Source organism: Lactuca serriola, chromosome 1 (genome assembly GCF_051521515.1).
Source record: "Lactuca serriola cultivar US96UC23 chromosome 1, Lser_US96UC23_V15, whole genome shotgun sequence".
Lineage (NCBI taxonomy): Eukaryota > Viridiplantae > Streptophyta > Magnoliopsida > Asterales > Asteraceae > Lactuca > Lactuca serriola.
The window spans coordinates 228,544,882-228,563,307 of NC_136408.1; the positions used below are offsets into that span (position 1 = coordinate 228,544,882).

At 33.4% G+C, this 18,426-nt stretch overlaps 1 protein-coding gene and 1 pseudogene across 1 annotated transcript; one reads left to right on the forward strand and one right to left on the reverse strand.

Annotated features, from left to right (window-relative positions):
- Nucleotides 1-425: 425 nt before the first annotated feature.
- Nucleotides 426-10,666, forward strand: LOC145049728 (uncharacterized). The gene is made up of 11 exons (XM_078998098.1): nucleotides 426-669; nucleotides 1,255-1,491; nucleotides 1,613-1,682; nucleotides 1,796-2,384; nucleotides 3,123-3,215; nucleotides 3,295-3,397; nucleotides 3,475-3,549; nucleotides 3,640-3,790; nucleotides 3,895-3,967; nucleotides 9,883-9,957; nucleotides 10,459-10,666. The coding sequence occupies exons 6-11, from the start codon at nucleotides 3,393-3,395 to the stop codon at nucleotides 10,488-10,490; spliced, it is 411 nt and encodes a 136-aa protein (XP_078854224.1). The 5' UTR covers nucleotides 426-669; nucleotides 1,255-1,491; nucleotides 1,613-1,682; nucleotides 1,796-2,384; nucleotides 3,123-3,215; nucleotides 3,295-3,392; the 3' UTR covers nucleotides 10,491-10,666.
- Nucleotides 10,667-12,389: 1,723 nt separating this feature from the next.
- The window catches only part of LOC145066456 (E3 ubiquitin-protein ligase AIRP2-like), a 50,261-nt pseudogene continuing 44,224 nt past the window's right edge, over nucleotides 12,390-18,426 (reverse strand).

Consider the following 18,426-nt stretch of genomic DNA (forward strand, 5'->3'; position numbering starts at 1 on the left):
ATAAGCGCGTGAGTACGCGCGACATACACCTCAGTACGCCCAACGTACTCACCAATCCAACATACCACTTAAGGGACTAATTTTGCCAACTCTCAAAATAGAAGGGTCATAAAGCTTACCTGGATTTCGGGCTGTTACGTTTGACAAATGATTTAATTAACTAAAAGAAAATATAGATGTAAAGGGCTTAAACAATAATAATCATAATAATTAAACTAAATCAATTTATTACAAATAATTAAATATAAAAGGTCCAAGGAGCAATTAAGTCATTTTGGAAACTCATTATGTTCAAGGAATTAGGTTAGGGAAAAATATGTCAAAAGACAAAACCTTAGGGACCTTTCATGCGAACTTCAGAAATTTAGTCCTCTTGTCCCCTGATATGTAACATCGTGTGCGGGGGACCTCCCGTTTTCTTTAAAGCTACATAGAGCAAACCCTAGTTTTTGTGTGCATTGTGTGCGGCTGGTGAGTTAGAGGGGAGGGATTTGAGTCCAAGAGAGAAAAGGGGAAGGTGAAGGGAGGCTGCCACCGTTGAAATCTCGCTGGAGGTCGCCAGCAACCCCCAATCGGCGTCGTCGGAGCCCCGTCAGAGGAATGTAGTCGCTGGAAAACATGGAGTGGCGGTGGACAAGGTGGGTGTTGTTGCTTGGAAGTTTAGATTAGGTAAGAAACCTCTTCTCTTTCAGAGGGTGTTTGGCTTAGCTTTTGTGGGGCAAAAGTCCTTTTTGTAAAAGAACTTTTTGTAAAAGAACTTTTTGTAAAAGTTGTTTTTTAAAATGTGTTTGTATTAGCTTTTGAAGGGAAAAAATCAAAAATTAAAATGTTTGGTTTAACTTTTACATGTAAAATGACTAAAAAGGACTAAAAATGACATAGTTTAACTTTTAGATGGGTTATAAAAATTCAATGTTTTAGCTGGTGAAAAGTCATGAAAAGTCACGATTTCGTGACTTTTCAAAAAGCTGGAATTTACACTATAGCAAAAGTTGATTAAAAAGTCATTGTCATTTTACCCAAACATCTTTTTGGACTTTTTCTAAAAGATAAAGTCAAAAGTCAGTTTAAAAGCTAATACAAACACCCCCTCAATCTATCTCTTTTTCCTCTTGATTCTTTACCGAGAGCCACCACCATTGTCGTCGGTGCTCACTCAATCGCCACCGCACGTCGCTGTGGGTTGTGTTTTGCTTCCTTACTAGTTCTTGAAGTTTAAGTAATCAAATCTTTATTTTTCTTTTCCGGGTAAAGAAATCTTTAATTTTCTTTTCTGGGTAAAGAAGAGAAAGTTCCGAGTTGTTCCGATGAATCTCCGACGATGCTTTGAGGTGATTAACTCTTTCTTGCGGACTCAATGTGAAGGGATACCGCCAGATTATTGGTGAAGCTCATTTTATCTGTGATCCATTGTATCACAGTGAGGAGTTGAATAGAAGCAAGTTCAATTCCATGATTGATGTATATTTTGAGACACTAAAGGATCATGAGGTTTGTATACACTGATTTGAAACACTAAAATCCATAAGTTTTTTCACAACTGGAAGCTGTCTTACTTTAAATTCTATTTAAGTTTTCACAAAAATCAATTGTCTTGTTATTGTTTTATCAGAAAAAGAAGAAAATAGTAGAACCGACTGCTACAAAACCCGTAAAGGGTCCCTCACATGGTAACTTGTAAGGTGTGAACATAACATAATATTTTCCATTTCAAACATTGTATTATTGTATTTGTTTCATCTTTTACTCCGTAAATTATTTGCCTCATAACATACATTTTGAAATTTGTATCTAGGATAATGGAAAAGGAATGCCCCATGATGCTATCCCCAATATGTCTGGACGAGGTTTAGTTATTTAATATATATCCCCATAAATAAATTGTAGTTAAAGCTTCTGTCTGTAGCATTGTCTAGAGGTGAGCAAAAACCGAACCGTAAACCGAAAAACTGCAAAATAACCGAAAAATCGAAACCGAACATATAACCGACGGTGCGGTTTTAGAAATTCAAAAAACCGCAACTTTACAGTGCGGTGCGGTTTTATATTTCAGAAAACCGCAAAATAACCAAACCGCACCGCAATATTAAAATATTATTAATATTATTAATTAAATATATATTTTATTTTTTTAATCAAAATACATGTCCAAAAAGAAAAGGCTCTATCCAGACTTCCAGTTCTTTCACAATGTTTCTTTCATTCAAGTTGTGTTTTCTAAAAAGCCCTAGCCTCCGTTTTGGCGATTGGAGCAGCCAACAATCGAATCATCGAACCATTGAAGCAAGTCAGCAACCATCGAGCATCGACTCCGTTGACTGGAAGGAAGCTCTCGATTTTGGCGATTCTGTATTCGAGCGTCGAGCATCTTCGTCTCAGGCAAGGTCTTTTTTTCAAATTCCTCTTCTGGATTCGACCATTCTCGTAGTTTTTTTTTTTTTTTTTCAATTTCCTCTTCTGTTCTTCTAGTCGACTATGAACATATCTTTTCCAACAATGGGGTTACCAATACTTCGAATCTACTGTATTTTATCTTGTTATTTTGTTACTCTGGTTCTTGTTTGACAATAAAATTGATTACTCTTTCATGATTAAGCATGACTTACACATATTGGTCATTATTTTTGTTCAATATATGATTTTTGTCGTTAAAAACAATCTTACTGTATTGTATCTTATTTGTATGTGGAAAAATGATTACTCAAGGAATGGAATGGTCCATCCTATGGAATTGAAAAGGCTGTTTGTATTGCTAGATGGAATGGAATGGATCATTCCTAAATACTAAAGGCATCAAGTTCCTTTCATTTGTTAATTTCCATTCCTTAAGGCTTAACCAGTTTTGCTAAAAGTTGAAAGATGGTAATCTATTATCTAATATTTACTATCTTATTATCTATCATCCACACACAGGTTTATCTATTATAATTCTCATTTTCTAAAAAAAAAAAATAATAAGAAGAGAATATTTCTTTTGTTATAAAGATGATGCAGTTTTATTTAGGAAAAAGTATGGGGGTGAAACAAACACGAGGAAATTTCGGATTTGGTGGTGCAAAAATGGTTTATATTTTTTTGTTTCTTTCAATGTAACTTTTATATTTCATCATGATGTCTTTCAGGTCTCAATATGGTCAAAGATGAGTACATGAGTATGCTACTCATCAATGAAGAATGAAAGTTATGCTATGCACTCTGGATGTAGACATTGATAGGTATAAAAGGATGCTGAATTAAATATATTATTTTTTTGACATGTGCTATTGGTGTTTGATTGAAATTTTTCATGATCAGAAACATTCCCCATATCCATTTACATGAAAAGATATGTGACATGGAGAATTAGCATGGAGTTGAGATCAAAGTTGTAACTGAGGGAAACTGGACAACATATGGTGTATGTAAATCATGTATCATTTTTGTTCAATGTAATTATCTCTTAAATTAACATGTGTATATGATATATGTTTGCAGTCGGAGATATTGGAGTATATGCGCCAAATGGCAGTTATTACTCCTTATGCAGAATTCAAGTTTTGATTTGTTCTGGTTACCTTTTTTTATTTTATTTTATTTTATTTATTTATATAAAACATAATTACACATCTGGTTTGTTGATTAATGTTTGTTTTCCTGTAGTGAAAATGGTGTGGTGGAAAAAAGTTATCCAAAATTGACAGAGGAAATGCCTCCAGTAGAAACAATGTACCATCCATCAGCCGTGGATTTGCTGCGTATCATCCAACGCCTGATTGGTCAACATACCAAATTTGATGATCATAGTGGCAATGTATGATACTGTTTCCTCCTCTAAACATATATCTATGTAAGAGCTTGACCCATTAAGCTCATAAAAATAACTTAATGCTTCTTTCTAATGTCTTACACCTTTAGGAGAGGACTAATTTGGTGAGAGTATATATAAGGTGCTGCAGCCTAACATGGTTGCAACAAATATTGCGAAAAGGTAAAAATCCATCCATATCTAAAGTACACTCATAATAACTTCATCAACCATGTATTAAAAATGGCTATTTCAATGCTCAAGTATATCAAGGACACCTGTTCTTCAGTTCATCTTTCTTCCTGAGTATTAAGAATATTCGTCATGGTTATCTACTGTTATAAATTAGGATCTTGTTGATATGCAATCAACCATAGCCTAAGCATACCAAGACATTAGATTTAGTCATATATATATATATATATATATATATATATATATATATATATATATATATATATATCATGTGTGATGGACTTAGTGACGGAAGCAAATGGTCCACATGCCTTATCATGTGTGGTATGCTATTGAGATTTGCTTCAAAATATAGTTTACAAAACATACATAAGTTACTTTAAGTTTTTTTTACCTAAATACGCTCATAATGTTTTTATTTTATTACAATATCATTATTATGCAAGAAATAAAAAGTCAACTACATAGTCAAAGTCAACTGTTAATTTTTATGTTGGCAAATTTCACACCCTCGAACCAGTTTAGCCACATCTTTTCCATTTCCCACACATAACGAGTCCAAAATAACAATAAGGTATTTCAAAACCAAATGTCAAATTTTATAGGGAATATTTAAGTCGACAATCCTTAACAAACGACTTACACGATTGGTAGAATTTCCGAGAGAAAGCTCGGTAGGCTCGGTTGTGCTTAACACGACTCTTTTCATGCCCTTTACTTAAATATATAATAAACATATAACTCAATAATGTTTTTTGAATATCCACAGATATTAATTTAAACATTTCAAAAACTAATATAATTGATATTAACCTATCATTGAATGCAATATTTGTTGGTACAAATTCCTTCATTTACTTTTAGTTTATAACATTTCTATACCACTTATAAATTTATATTTTTATTAAATTTATAAACACGGTTGTTTTAAAATGCAATTTTGTAAAAGTTTTGAAATACACCCCTGATAAAATAAGTTCCTAAGTCATTTGCAAGTTACAATCATAATAAATATTTATAATTGGTTATAAATAATGAAAAACAATCATTAAAATAGTTATCCTCTTTCATACAAAAACAGTCATTAAAAAGTTATATTTTTTTTTTCATTTCTTCACGTACCAACACCATGCTCCTATCTCTCATCTTAAACAAAAAATACACACATACATACAATGGAAATTTTCTTATAAATTAACAAACTCGAAACAATAAAAAGAATTTAATTAGAAAAAATAAATCTTACCCAACCTTAAGCACAATCGAAATCGTATAGATTTTTTGTTAGGTAGACTTCAGTTAAATAGTTCATCTAAAAACAAGTAACAACTTGAATTTCTGCTTTCTCATTCGTGTTTAATATCGTCCTCAATTCTTCAGCCCATTTAGTATTACTATTCACATATTCCTATTTTAACAGATTTTCAGCTATTTTAATATCATGCAATGTCATTTGGATTCGAACATATTTGGGGAGATTAAACTTGCTTATTTGAGAAGGTTTAATATCTAACCACTTGACATTTGGTGTGGTTATGTGGTTATTTTCATAAGATAAATTCTTTAACCCTATAACATATATATAGACATTATCTAAATTCCACAGTCCATCAAGGCCAAAATAGGTAATTGTAGTTCTATTTTCAACTTTCGTAGAAAAAGCCGGACGACAACATCTGGTTGCTCTCTAGCGGTTAAAATTATGCATGGAAAACGGTTATACAATTTTTATGTGGCCAAAAGAGAAAAGATTAATCTTTTTCAACCAAATATGAAAGACGTTTTAAAATGTATAATTTCAACATTTTCCATACAATCAAAAGTATGATGATCTTCTTTAAAAATAAGATTTTTAATAACAATTCCTTTATCACTAGCAAATATATTCAAGGAAGTTCTCGTTTAATTAAGCATACACACAATATCTTCAATGATGACATCAAAAATGGCCTTAAACAACTTGACATTCAGGTAGAAAACATCTATTTTGCTCATTGAAACATTGTGATAAAATCATTCTGATGATTGATGATTGACTGTATGCAAGATGTCATTATAGTCCTTCGAGACCTTTTTGATTATCAAAGCGTTGTTGATAGACGTTCTCTTTAAGAAAGATCTGATCATACTCCTTTATATAGATCTGGTTAATTGACCTGCGAGAGGGTATACTAAAGTAATAGTTGTGCCCTTGACATTCCCTTTATAGTATCCGTTTACGACTTTTATGACGGCTTCAGGCTTTAACGTGGTAACTTGATGGAAGTTGTAATTATGACCAAGATCCAAAACAGAACGCATTGGAGATGGCGGAGTTGACTTAATAGCTTCGGCTCAGGATTCGAGGTTGAGATGTATTTGAGCATCCTCTTTCAATTTCTTTTTGTGAAGTCAAGTTTCAAATCTACAGTCTCGGGATTCGCCGTCGCTGGGGTATGGCCCTAAGATGGGAGGAGGTGGGAGCCGAAAGATAAACAGGTGGCAATGGATGAGTTGAATAAATATTAAGATAGAAACAAAGGGCAAAGAGGTTAGGGATGAGTATGGTGATCGAGTCTGATGATGATGAAAAAAGCTGTCGTTGGGATACACTGATTTTTTATTTTTTTTATTTTTTATTTATTATTATTTTTTTTGTGAAAAACATCAAGGGATATTAATATATGGACTATACTTGTAGAAATTTAGACTTTATTTGTAAAATGTTAGTTTTTGTATATTGTATATTTTAATTTTATAATTGTTCAATTAACAGAAGGGCTATAAAACCCTACGATTTAGTACTAAAGAAAACCCTAAAAGATTAAAAGAACCCTAAGAAGAGAACTAACAAAGAAAAAACATGTCATCGTGGGGCGATACATAAGCGGCGGTGGATCCGAACACCATAGATTTGAAACCTACTTTTACAAAAACATATTTGAAAGTGGAAGCTCAAATACGTCTCAACCTGGAATCCCGAGCAGAAGTTATTAGGTCAGCTCCGCCATCTCCAAAGCGTTTTCTCTCGGATCTCGGTCATATTTATAACTTCCGTCAAGCTACTGTGTTAAAGCCTGGAGCCGTCATAAGAGCCATAAAAACACTCGAGTATGAAGGGAATGCCAATGGGCACAGCTACTACTTTAGCATACTCTCTCGCTAGTTAGTTAACCAAATCTATATTAAGCAGGATGATCATATCTTTATTAAGGAGAACGTATATTAACAACGCTTTGATAATCCAAAAACATCTCGGAGTGCTATAATTACATCTTGCATATTATCAATCATAGGGATTATTTTATCATAAAATGTTTCAATGACCAAAAGAGATGTTTCTACATTAATTCCAAGTTGTTTAAGGCCATTTTGAATGCTGTCTTTGAAAATATTGCTTGTATGCTCAATTGCATGAGACTTTCCTTGAATATATTTGATGTTGATAAATGAGTTGTCTTTGGAAATCTTATTTTTAAGGAAAATGATCATACTTTTGATTATACAAAAGAATATAAAGAGGGGAAAGCAATCCCTCATGACATGAAAAATGTTGAAATTGTGCATTCTAAGGCATCTTTCATACTTTTGGTTGAAAAAGATGCAATATTTTTCTTTTTTGGCCACGGAAAAAATTATATAACAGTTTTCTATGCATAATTTTAACCGCTAGAGGACAATCGATGTTGTCACTTGACTTTTTCTACAAAAGCTGAAAATGGAATTAAGGTTACCTGTTTTGAGTTTGATGGACTGTGATCCATATGGAATTCAGGTAATGTAGATAATGTCTGTATATTTGTTTCATGGTCAAGGAATTTGTCTTATTAAAATGGTCGCCTAACCATACTAGAAGTCAAATGGTTAGGAAACATTCGCATATAAACAAGTTTAATCTCTCCGAAGATGTTCGAATCTAAATGACATTGCGTGATTAAGATGACTGAAAATATGTTAGAAAAGAAATGTGTGAATAATAAACCTAAGTAGGCTGAAGAGTTGAGGTCAATGTTGGAGACTAAGGAAAAGGTAGAAATTCAATTGTGACATGTTTTGGGATGAAGTATTTAACTGAAGTCTACCTACCGAAAAAGTTAATCGGATTTCAATTTTGTTTAAAGTTGGGTAAGTATCATTTTTTATAATTAATTTTTTTATTGTGCCAAATTTGTTAATTAATAAGAAAATTTACATTGTGTGTTATGTGCGTTTTTTTTTGTTTGTTTGTTTCAGAGGAGATGTAGGGACATGATGGTTATATGTGGAGAAATGAAGAGAAAATAACCTTTTTAATGCCTGTTTTTGTTTGAGAGTAGATAATTATTTTAATGACTGTTTTTTAATATTTATAACCAATTATAATTGTTGATTATTGTAATATTTATTATGATTGTAACTTGCAAATCACTTAGGACTTAGGAGATTATTTTATCAGGGATGGTTTTCAAAACTTTTGCAGAATTGTATTTTATAGCGACCACGTCTATGAACGTTTTAAAGATGTAAGTTTATAAGAGGTGTAGAAATTTATAAACTAAGAATACATGAAGCAATTAGTACACTAACAAGTATCGCATTCAATGATAGATTAATATCATTCATATTAGTTTTTGAAGTATTTAAATTAATATATTATGGACTTGGATATTCACTATAAAATTTGACATTTGGTTTTGAAATACCTTTATTGTTATTGTGGAACTGTTATGATGTGAATTGGAAAAGATGTGGCTAAATTGGTTCCGAAAGTATGAAATTTGACAATATGAAAAGTAACAGCTGACTTTTAATTTCTTGCATAACAATAATATTGTAATAAAATAAAAACATTGTGTTGAGATCATTATAAAAACTAATGCAAACCTCCTACATGTTTCTCAATTAACCGGTTGGTCCACATTTTCTGTCGTGCATGAAATATGGTCAACCGATAGAGTATGATAGTGCGATTTCTAAAAGAAGTCTTGATATACCATGTTTCCATTGTAAGCTTTTTGAAACTTATATGCAATAGAACCTTTTGTGGCCTAGTTTGATGCACCATACAACACCTGCTTGTATTTTATATATTATATTATGATACTTACATATATGAAAGACTTGTATTCCGAAAGCGGTCAACATGCCTCTTCTATATCATCATCATAGTAAATGACTTGGATTTTGTTATGTAGCAACTCATTTCTATATGTTAAATAGTTTCAATAACTTTATATCGGTACATCAAAACATTGTTGTTTTTAGCTATAAACTAATTACCTAGAAGAATTGTTTTCATCATCACTTTGTTCTTGACAAATTGTATACGAGTAACCGAAAGACAGACAAAAACGAAGGAGTAGCATGAAGCAAAGAGATAAATCCGCAGAAGAAGAGTATATATCAAGACTTGGTTATGCTGCCTAATGGGATATAAGGGGGCACATTACTCGGTGTGCTGTTGGTCTAATCCTGCTTTATCTCACCTCCCTTTCCTTGTATATCCCCTAGTCTAGGGTTTTTAGGTCATCGTTTGTAAAGAAAATTAAAGCAGGTAGGGAGAATAATAGAAGTTGCATCCATCAGGTACCCTTTGCGTCTTCCCTATCTAAGGTAACCTTCAATTTTGACTTCACACATGAATTCGAAAATGAAGCTTCCATGTGACAGTTCACAATAATTTTTTTACAACTTCTGGGAAATTGATAAGCAAGAAAATTATAAGCTATATCATTTCTAGGCTAATTGTTTGATAATTATAAGCTATAAATTTCAAAATGTGGTGGGGTGACACGGATATAGTTGAAGATGTCCAGTTATGTCCGGTTGAAGATATCTACTTTTGTCCCTCTTGGTATTTTTCATTAGTTGATTAAATAGTAACATTTTAAAGTTTTATGTAAATTACTATCTAATGATTTGATTTTGTTTGTATGTCTATAAAGCACAAAAGAATTCTGTAGTGTTGGACATGATTCTTGCTTGCTTGATACTTCGGGATGCAAGAGTTGGAACAGAAGGTTTGTTTGTTTTTTGTTTTGTTTTGTTTTGATTTTTTTTTTTTTTGATAATCTTAATATGGTAGTTTCACAAAAAGCTATAGAAAATCATTGATGATTGAACAATTTCAAGAAATAATGTATAAACGAAGAAATAAAGAAATTTCCTATGGGAAATTGAGAAGCAAGAAATCATGTATAACCGAAAATAAACAAATGTATGAGGATGTTGACTTACAAAATTACTTATTAGACAGTGGTACTCTAAAATTTATTTGTTGAAAGATAACAAACATATTTTTTATATAAACATAAATGAAAGACAAAAGGCTTGTCAATCAACTAACACGGTGCAAGGGGGAACAATAAGCCGAATGGGCAGACTTATATCTTATAATTTATTGTACTATTTTGAAGAAATATCATTTAAAGTCTTTGGTCTTTTGATATGTAGATAGATTTATAACAATTCTATATATAAAATCAGTATAAACGAAAAAATAAACAACATGCCTTTTGTAGGAGCAAGAGTTCAGTCTTCAATGACACGATAAAGCAAAGTTTTCAGCGAAGAACGATGTTTTGGAGTTTTACTTAATAGTTTTGTGGGGTTGTGATAGGCACTGATACATTCTTGAACAAATAATCAAACTATGATAATATTAAGATAATGATACCATTCATTCGAGAGGAATGGAGCTCTCCAAGAAAGAACAAAGTTCTATTCAAATCAATTCTTAGCTACTGACTCTCTAAAACAAAGGACTATATATATATATATATATATATATATATATATATATATATATATATATATATATATATACTACCACTAGAGACAAGACACAAAGGAATAACAGCAAACATAATCAGGTGCTCTTCCTACTAACCAAAACAGCCAATAACAATCATAATTGGCTGTATACTTACTAACAGGAAAATAAATAAATAAAAGACTGAAATACCCCTTGGACCATTCTATTCAAGCACAACCCAGCAAAAGTTCACCCAATTGCCCTTTTTACCCTCTTGCTATGAATCAGTAAAGTCAGGGGCTTATCAGGTTGTTATAAAGGTAAAAAGTCATGGTTATCTGGAATTTAAAATTTGATTTCGAAAATTGGATAACAAATTGTAGTTTGATTATGATGGGATAAAGTTATCTATTTGAATTTGGCGGAAAACCAAAATCAGAATTTCAATTTTCGAGATTAAGTCAATATTTCAACAATTTTATTGATTACTTATAGCATGATTAGCATGGTTATTTCACACACACACACACACACACACACACACACACACATATATATATATATATATATATATATATATATATATATGGGAAAAGTGAATATACATTACAACCCCATCTAAGCTTAGGTATTAAACCTCATGAAAATACGTCATTTTACTATATAAAGATTGTGGTTAGGTGATTCACGATTAACACTTGAATGTGTAGATTCAAGATCGACGCAATAGTTTTGATAACGAAGCGAGAATATTGATTATCTTCGAACTTTGTGACAGTGAAAAAAGTAATGTTCGTTATGGTGAAGTAATAAACTATAATGGAGGAAAGAAAACAAGGATGGTAAAACGATAATAGAGGAAAGAAATGTTATCGATGATGATATATTTACCAAGTGAAAACCAACCGAGTATGTTTACTAAGTTAAAACGACATATTTTAAAGATTTAGTACCCAAGCTTAGGTGGGGCTGTAATGTATATTCCCTATCCCCTATATATATATATATATATATATATATATATATATATATATATATATATATATATATATATATATATATATAGTGAGAGAGAGAGAGAGAGAAAAAAAAAGTGAATATACATTACAGTCTCACCTAAGTTTAGATACTAAACCCTCGTTAGGGAAGATCCCTTTGTATATATATATATATATATATATATATATATATATATATATATATATATATATATATATATATATATATATATATATATATATATATGGATCCAACCCTCAAGTTCCCTTTATTTATATATATATATATATATATATATATATATATATATATATATATATATATATATATATATATATATATATATATATATATATTAAACTATGGATCCAACCCTCTTCTACAACTCTATTACATTTATAAAAGGAAATTACTTCACTTTCTATAAATGGAAGGCACTTTTCCATTATAGGTAGATAGTAGATAATAATTAGAGAAACAAGAAAAAAGTGTGATGAAAATGTACGGTTTTCACGGCTAATTTGAACTACATAAGTGTAAGAGATTTAACATACTAGGAACTTTAGAGAAAACATTCTCCATTGAAAACAATAGTTAAGTTCTACTTTGGGAATGTACGTATTTTCCAGAAATCAACTACAAAATCACTTGCATTAAAATTACAAATATACACGAAAAACGTTCTACCTTTTACGTTACTCAGATTAAAATAAATAGTAAGAATACAACATCTGGGACATCTTTAGGCAGCTTGTTAACATAATTATAAAACCATTTCTTGTCCTCCTTTGACATGGTTTTTTGGTCAACCACATCTCCTCTGCATGGAAGAACCCATAAGTCTTCTGAGTTGACTCTCTTCAAGCTAGCATGACAAAAAGGGCAGGATTCCTATAAAGATCTTAAAATTTTAACCTAAAAAATAAGAAATGGGAAACATGTTTGTAAAGCAATTGATGCCACATTGCATAACAGCTGGGCAAAAAACCATCTTGGTGCAGGCTCTAAGCAGATACCACATGCATCTTCTCTTTCCGTATCAAGATCTGTATTTTTTGTGTTATTTTTTCTATCGTCTTTCTAATTGGTTGAATATCACCTTCATTGACTTCTAGCTCCAATGAGTGGTTTGTTAATAGACGTTTGAGGGGTGGCAGCATCGTCAGAAATTTTCTTTGAGTTACGTTTTTGTTTTATAAATCAATAAAAAAATAGTTTGGTGTCTAACATTTATGCAAAAAAGTTATTCTCCTAACAATCCTGACCCATTGTAAATCTAGTATACAACATCTTGCTCGCAAGCAGACGCTGATTGACCAAAAGCATCATGTCAAATTTACATCAGGTGAATCTAATATGATGTAACCCTATGGAGTTCAATCCACACGAAATTGAAACTCTCACACAATTAAAAGTCAAACTCAAATCATTGACCATTTTTTCAAGTTCACAGATTTTTGATATTTGCATACCGTAAAACTCTCTAATGGTCGCCTTTCTCCCAAACGAAGTAAGTTTTGGTTTTCCATCTGGCAATACCTGAAAGAGAAACTGATGTTATGGTGACTTGCCAACATGGAAATGATATACGGATTTTGTTTAATTGTTTGCTTGGTTATTTACAATACTAATCGCGTGTACAACCATATAACAAAAGTTTAAACAGGTCTGAAGGAAACATGAACATGGGAAATCCATCCATTATAGTAAAAATGATAAAATGTGTGCCGTGTCACTGTAAGCCAACTCCATTTGGAGACAAGCACCACTTTTATCCCTCGGAATAGAAGCTACCTTGCAAACAAAAAGATTGGAAACACATATTGAGATATTGAATTTTGGTCAAACTGCTTCATTTACATGATTTAGAGTTTAGACAACCACTTGATTAGTTGTTCCTCTCCCCCCCCCACACACACACACACACAAAAAAAAAAAAAAAGGTTAGAAATGTAAAGATGTTGACTTTTGGTCAAATAGTGAATTTATAGATGATGCATGATGACATATTGGCATGCATGAATTACTCAAATTTAATGAAAAAGGAGCTTCTATGTTAAATGATACGAGCAGTAAACTCATTAACCAATTTAAAAGCTTTTAACCTTCGCCAATTTAACTACGTGCATGTTAATTTGTCATTTTATAATTCAATCCCTTCGTTTGACCACCAATGTGAAACTATAGAAACAAAGGAAAAAGTACAAGCAAAGAATTTCCCTGATTATGTCAAATGTACATATTGGATATGCAGCGATGATTGAAGCCAAAACTCAAAAAAGACTCATACCGAGAAAATGGAATGTAGCACACGATTTCTGGTATGCATTTTATTCAAGTATATTTCTCATTTTGACTTGGGACTCGACGAGTTGGTGGTCCAACTCGTCGAGTAGAAGCGGATTGGACACGGGAGTTAAGTGAGTGACTCGACGAGTCGGCGTCCGGACTCGACGAGTCCGCACTGTCTGGACAAAACCCTAATCTAAGGGGTTTGCACCCTATTTAAACGCCTCATTCAGCCACCCTTCGTCCCTATTGCTTCCAGAACCCTCCATATCGACCATAATTGTGTGTGTGTGTGTGTGAAGATCTAAAGGCTTTTTAGTGATCTTGGTGGCTTGTGATCAAATGAATGAAGGAAAGGCTTGAGGAAACAAGAAGAGGCTAGAGCAATTCGAGTGTCACACCCCCAAACCAAGGATAGCGGAAACGTCCGGGGGTGGAGGACTTCATGTATAGTATCATAACAATGACAATAGTGATGAAAGTAAACACAACCAACATATATATATATATATATATATATATATATATATATATATATATATATATATATATATATATATATATATATATAATTGAAAGAGTTACATCATTGTATGCATTACATGTTTCAAAATCAATTACTATATGTTGACAAAATATGAAATGTTTGACGCCTTAACGTCCCATCCTCAAAATGCACTTGATATTCCTGTTTAGTGATTTCCTGAGAATACAAGTTGTTAGAAAGAGTGTCAACACAAAGGTTGGTGAGTTCACAAGCTTTTGTATACAATTATGAAAAATCTTGTTTAGCAAATGTACGGTTGTTTCTAGAAAATTCCAATCTCTTCCTTAAAAAAAATGTGTAATGTAGTCTTATATCCAAAGACCGAAACGTATAAGCAACCTTCCTTATTTACAGAAAATAATATGAGTTTAATTCAACATAAACGCGTATGATGTTAATGAGTTTTCCGTAAATTCTTATGTTTGTTAATACTTTCTGTGAGTTATTATAACCATACTATGACCTAGTTGGCCTGAAAACGACGTTCTTCAGGCGTCGGAATTGTTATGACATTTGTCACCTCAGACCTGTCGGTCTAGCTGTTGCATGCAACTCGGGTGTGGGTTTGTCAAACCCAATATATATCTATATACAACTATCACGCTCTCCCTCCAGGAGACTTTGGTTACAATACAGGACTTATAAGCAATGTGAAGCGAATGTCTCACAAAGTCATTAACGAATTTACATGTAGCGTAATGAAAGTTCCCTTTTATATAAATGTACCCATTTGAAGTATATGTATTGTGTAATGTATCATAAACTATACCTATTATAGTTTATCAAAATAAGGGTAGTAATAGTAATGTACATAAACTATACTTAACATAGTTAAATCAAACGTTTGTATGTATTGGATGTACTTAATCATAACACCTTGTTATTTCTATGCTTTATCTAGCAAAATCCATTTATTAACTGATGTATATATATATATATATATATATATATATATATATATATATATATATATATATTAAGACACAAATGTCCTATATTGTAATAACACATAATCACATAATGATTTATACCTTGCTCAACATGTTACAAGGTGAAATGAAATTGATAGTGTTTTTCTGTTGATAAAATTTTCTGTAATTGTTATTAGAAAATTTGTAGAAAAATCATAAAATGTCCACACCAAGTTCCGTAAATTCTGAGAGTTTGGAAAATGAGTCTAGTTTCTTCCTAAATTTTCCCATAATTTTTAGTGACTTCTAACTTGTGTGAACAAGTCCATGATCACAGACTGGTCCGGATTGATGTTTAAAATGATGGACAGTTTTGTAAAAATCACCATAATTTGTAGAAAAATTGTATGGAGATGTGCAAGTAGTCATTTTAAAGCTAAAACCTTGAACTACATGCACCTAAAACAGTTTTGAAAACTAAAATGTTTAAGTTGTCCAAAACAGTCCGTGAATGAGGTGTAACTTTTCTGATTAAAGTTGTTAGAAGAAATTTGTTATGTTCTTGATGATTTAACTTGTATTTTCTCCCTTAAAACTTAAGAAAATATGAAATTGTTGGGGTATGAACTCACCTTGAGTGATGTCATGGGATTGATGTTGAAGGAGAGAAGTGTTCAACTCAAGAACACTTGAAGGATCACTTTGAAGATTCAAGGATCTAGCATAATTAATGATGGATTTGTGCAAATAATCAATGATTTGTGTAAATGAAGTGTAATAATCATAATAAGGGTGATGAAACCTACCAATAATGAGAGAAAGTTTGAAGATCGGCCCTTAAATCTCGAATTTGGAGTGGGGGAATTTGAGAGAAAAGTGATGCTTGATACTTGGAGAAAATGGGGAAAATGTGTGAAGTGAAGAGTGAAAGAAGGTTCTCCAGCTCTTTTTGGACGTGAGTTGTTGGGAAAATGAGTGGGGTAAGGCCTTGAGGTGACTAGGAGTGGGGTGGAGTACAAGAATTGGTCAAAGGAATGGGTATGGGGTGGTGGTTTGTGTCAAATATTATGGCAAGATCCACACTGCACCCCAAGATCCCACTTAAAAGATTTTATTCTCAAATAAATATTTTTATGAAAATATGCCCAAATTATGATTATTTAGGGTCTTATAAGTTAAAAAATGATTTCTGGAGAAAATACCGCGTTAAAATAATTAGAAACGGACTTAAAATGAAGGAATGATCGAAAACCGGGTGAAAAAGGGGTGAAATCCGAAGTTCAGGCGAAATCTCAGTCATCAGCAGCCTAAAACCGAACAGCGGGTGCGGATCCGGGGGAGGAAGCTGCGGTCCGAGGGTCCTGTCGCGGGCGTGGTTGCGGCTCGCACACTGCGGTTCCAACCCAAGAGGGTCCGACCTCTAAGAGGCTTCGGCCCTAGGGGGAGGTTTCGGGTCCTTTGGGGTATTTTACCCGTTCTAACCTCGCTTTAAGCGATTTTTGACACGGTTAAGGGTCGGGACGGCTCAAATGATCAACATAACTCCAAAGGGGTTTTGAGAGAGATTTGGGAGAGATTTCACATTCTTGGAGAGATTTTAGATAGAGAGAGATAGAGTGAAATCGGTTGAGAGAGGTTTCGTGTGTGACACTTGTGAGTGTTCGGCTTCGCAACTCAAGGTCCGTAAACCCCGTTAAGCCATGATTTAGTGTCGTACACACTCCCGATGAGCGTGAAATGGCATGTTATCTCTTTGTCTCTGAGTTCAGCATTTCTAAGGCTACGGAAATCAAACACACAAATTTCCAACTGATGATTTCTCATTAAAATTGCGCAATGAATAGTAATTACATAACGTGGACCCTAATACACAAGGGTTAATCGGGTCGATCGGTTTGACTTGTTGACTTTGACTTGATTTGAAATTGACGATTGTCACATCATTCCCCCGTTAGAGGGAATTTCGTCCCAAAATTTAAACTCTGACTGGGACATTAAGGGTTTGGGAAGAGATGCGGGTATTTTTGTTTCATTTGATCTTCGCGTTCCCAGGTGAACTCAGGTCCTCGTTTCGCGTTCCAATGAACCTTCACTATGGGAATGCGACTTTGTTTCGTTCTTTTGATCTCCCGATCCATGATCTCGACTGGTTCCTCCACGAAGTGGAGGTTTTCGTTAACTTAGATTTCGTCGAGTGGTATTACGAGTGTCTCGTTAGACAGACACTTCTTTAGGTTCGACACGTGAAATGTGGGATGTACCTTGTCGAGTTCTTGAGGTAATCGAAGTTTGTATGCCACTGGTCCAATCCTGGCAAGGATTTCGAATGGACCAATGTACCTTGGGTTTAGTTTCCCACGCTTGCTGAAACGTATCATTCCTTTCCAAGGGGAAACTTTTAGTAGTACTCGATCACCAACCTGGAATTCCAAAGGTTTGCGTCGCTTATCTGCGTAACTCTTTTGCCGATCTTGGGAGGCCTTCAGCCTTTCTCGAATTCGAACAATCTTTTCTATGGTCTCCCTTATGATTTCAGGACCAGTAAGGGTGCTATTAGGGACTTGCCCCCTAGCTAGCTGAGTATCCCCCACTTCGGCCCAACACAGGGGTGATCTGCACTTGCGACCATAGAGAGCTTCGAACGGAGCGACTTTTATGCTAGTGTGATAGCTGTTATTATAGGAGAATTCGATAAGTGGTAAATGAGTATCCCATGCTTTACCAAAGTCTATCACACAGGCTCTCAACATGCCTTCCAACGTCTGGATGGTTCTTTCGCTTTGCCCGTCGGTTTGTGGATGGTAGGCCGTACTCATGTCAAGCCTAGTTCCCAGAGATCTCTGTAGGGACTGCCAGAACCGCGAGGTGAATCTACTATCTCGGTCAGAGATAATGGATATTGGTACACCATGCAGTCGCACGATCTCCTTGATGTACGTCCTGGTTAACTTCTCCATCTTGTCTGTTTCTTTTATCGGTAAGAAGTGCG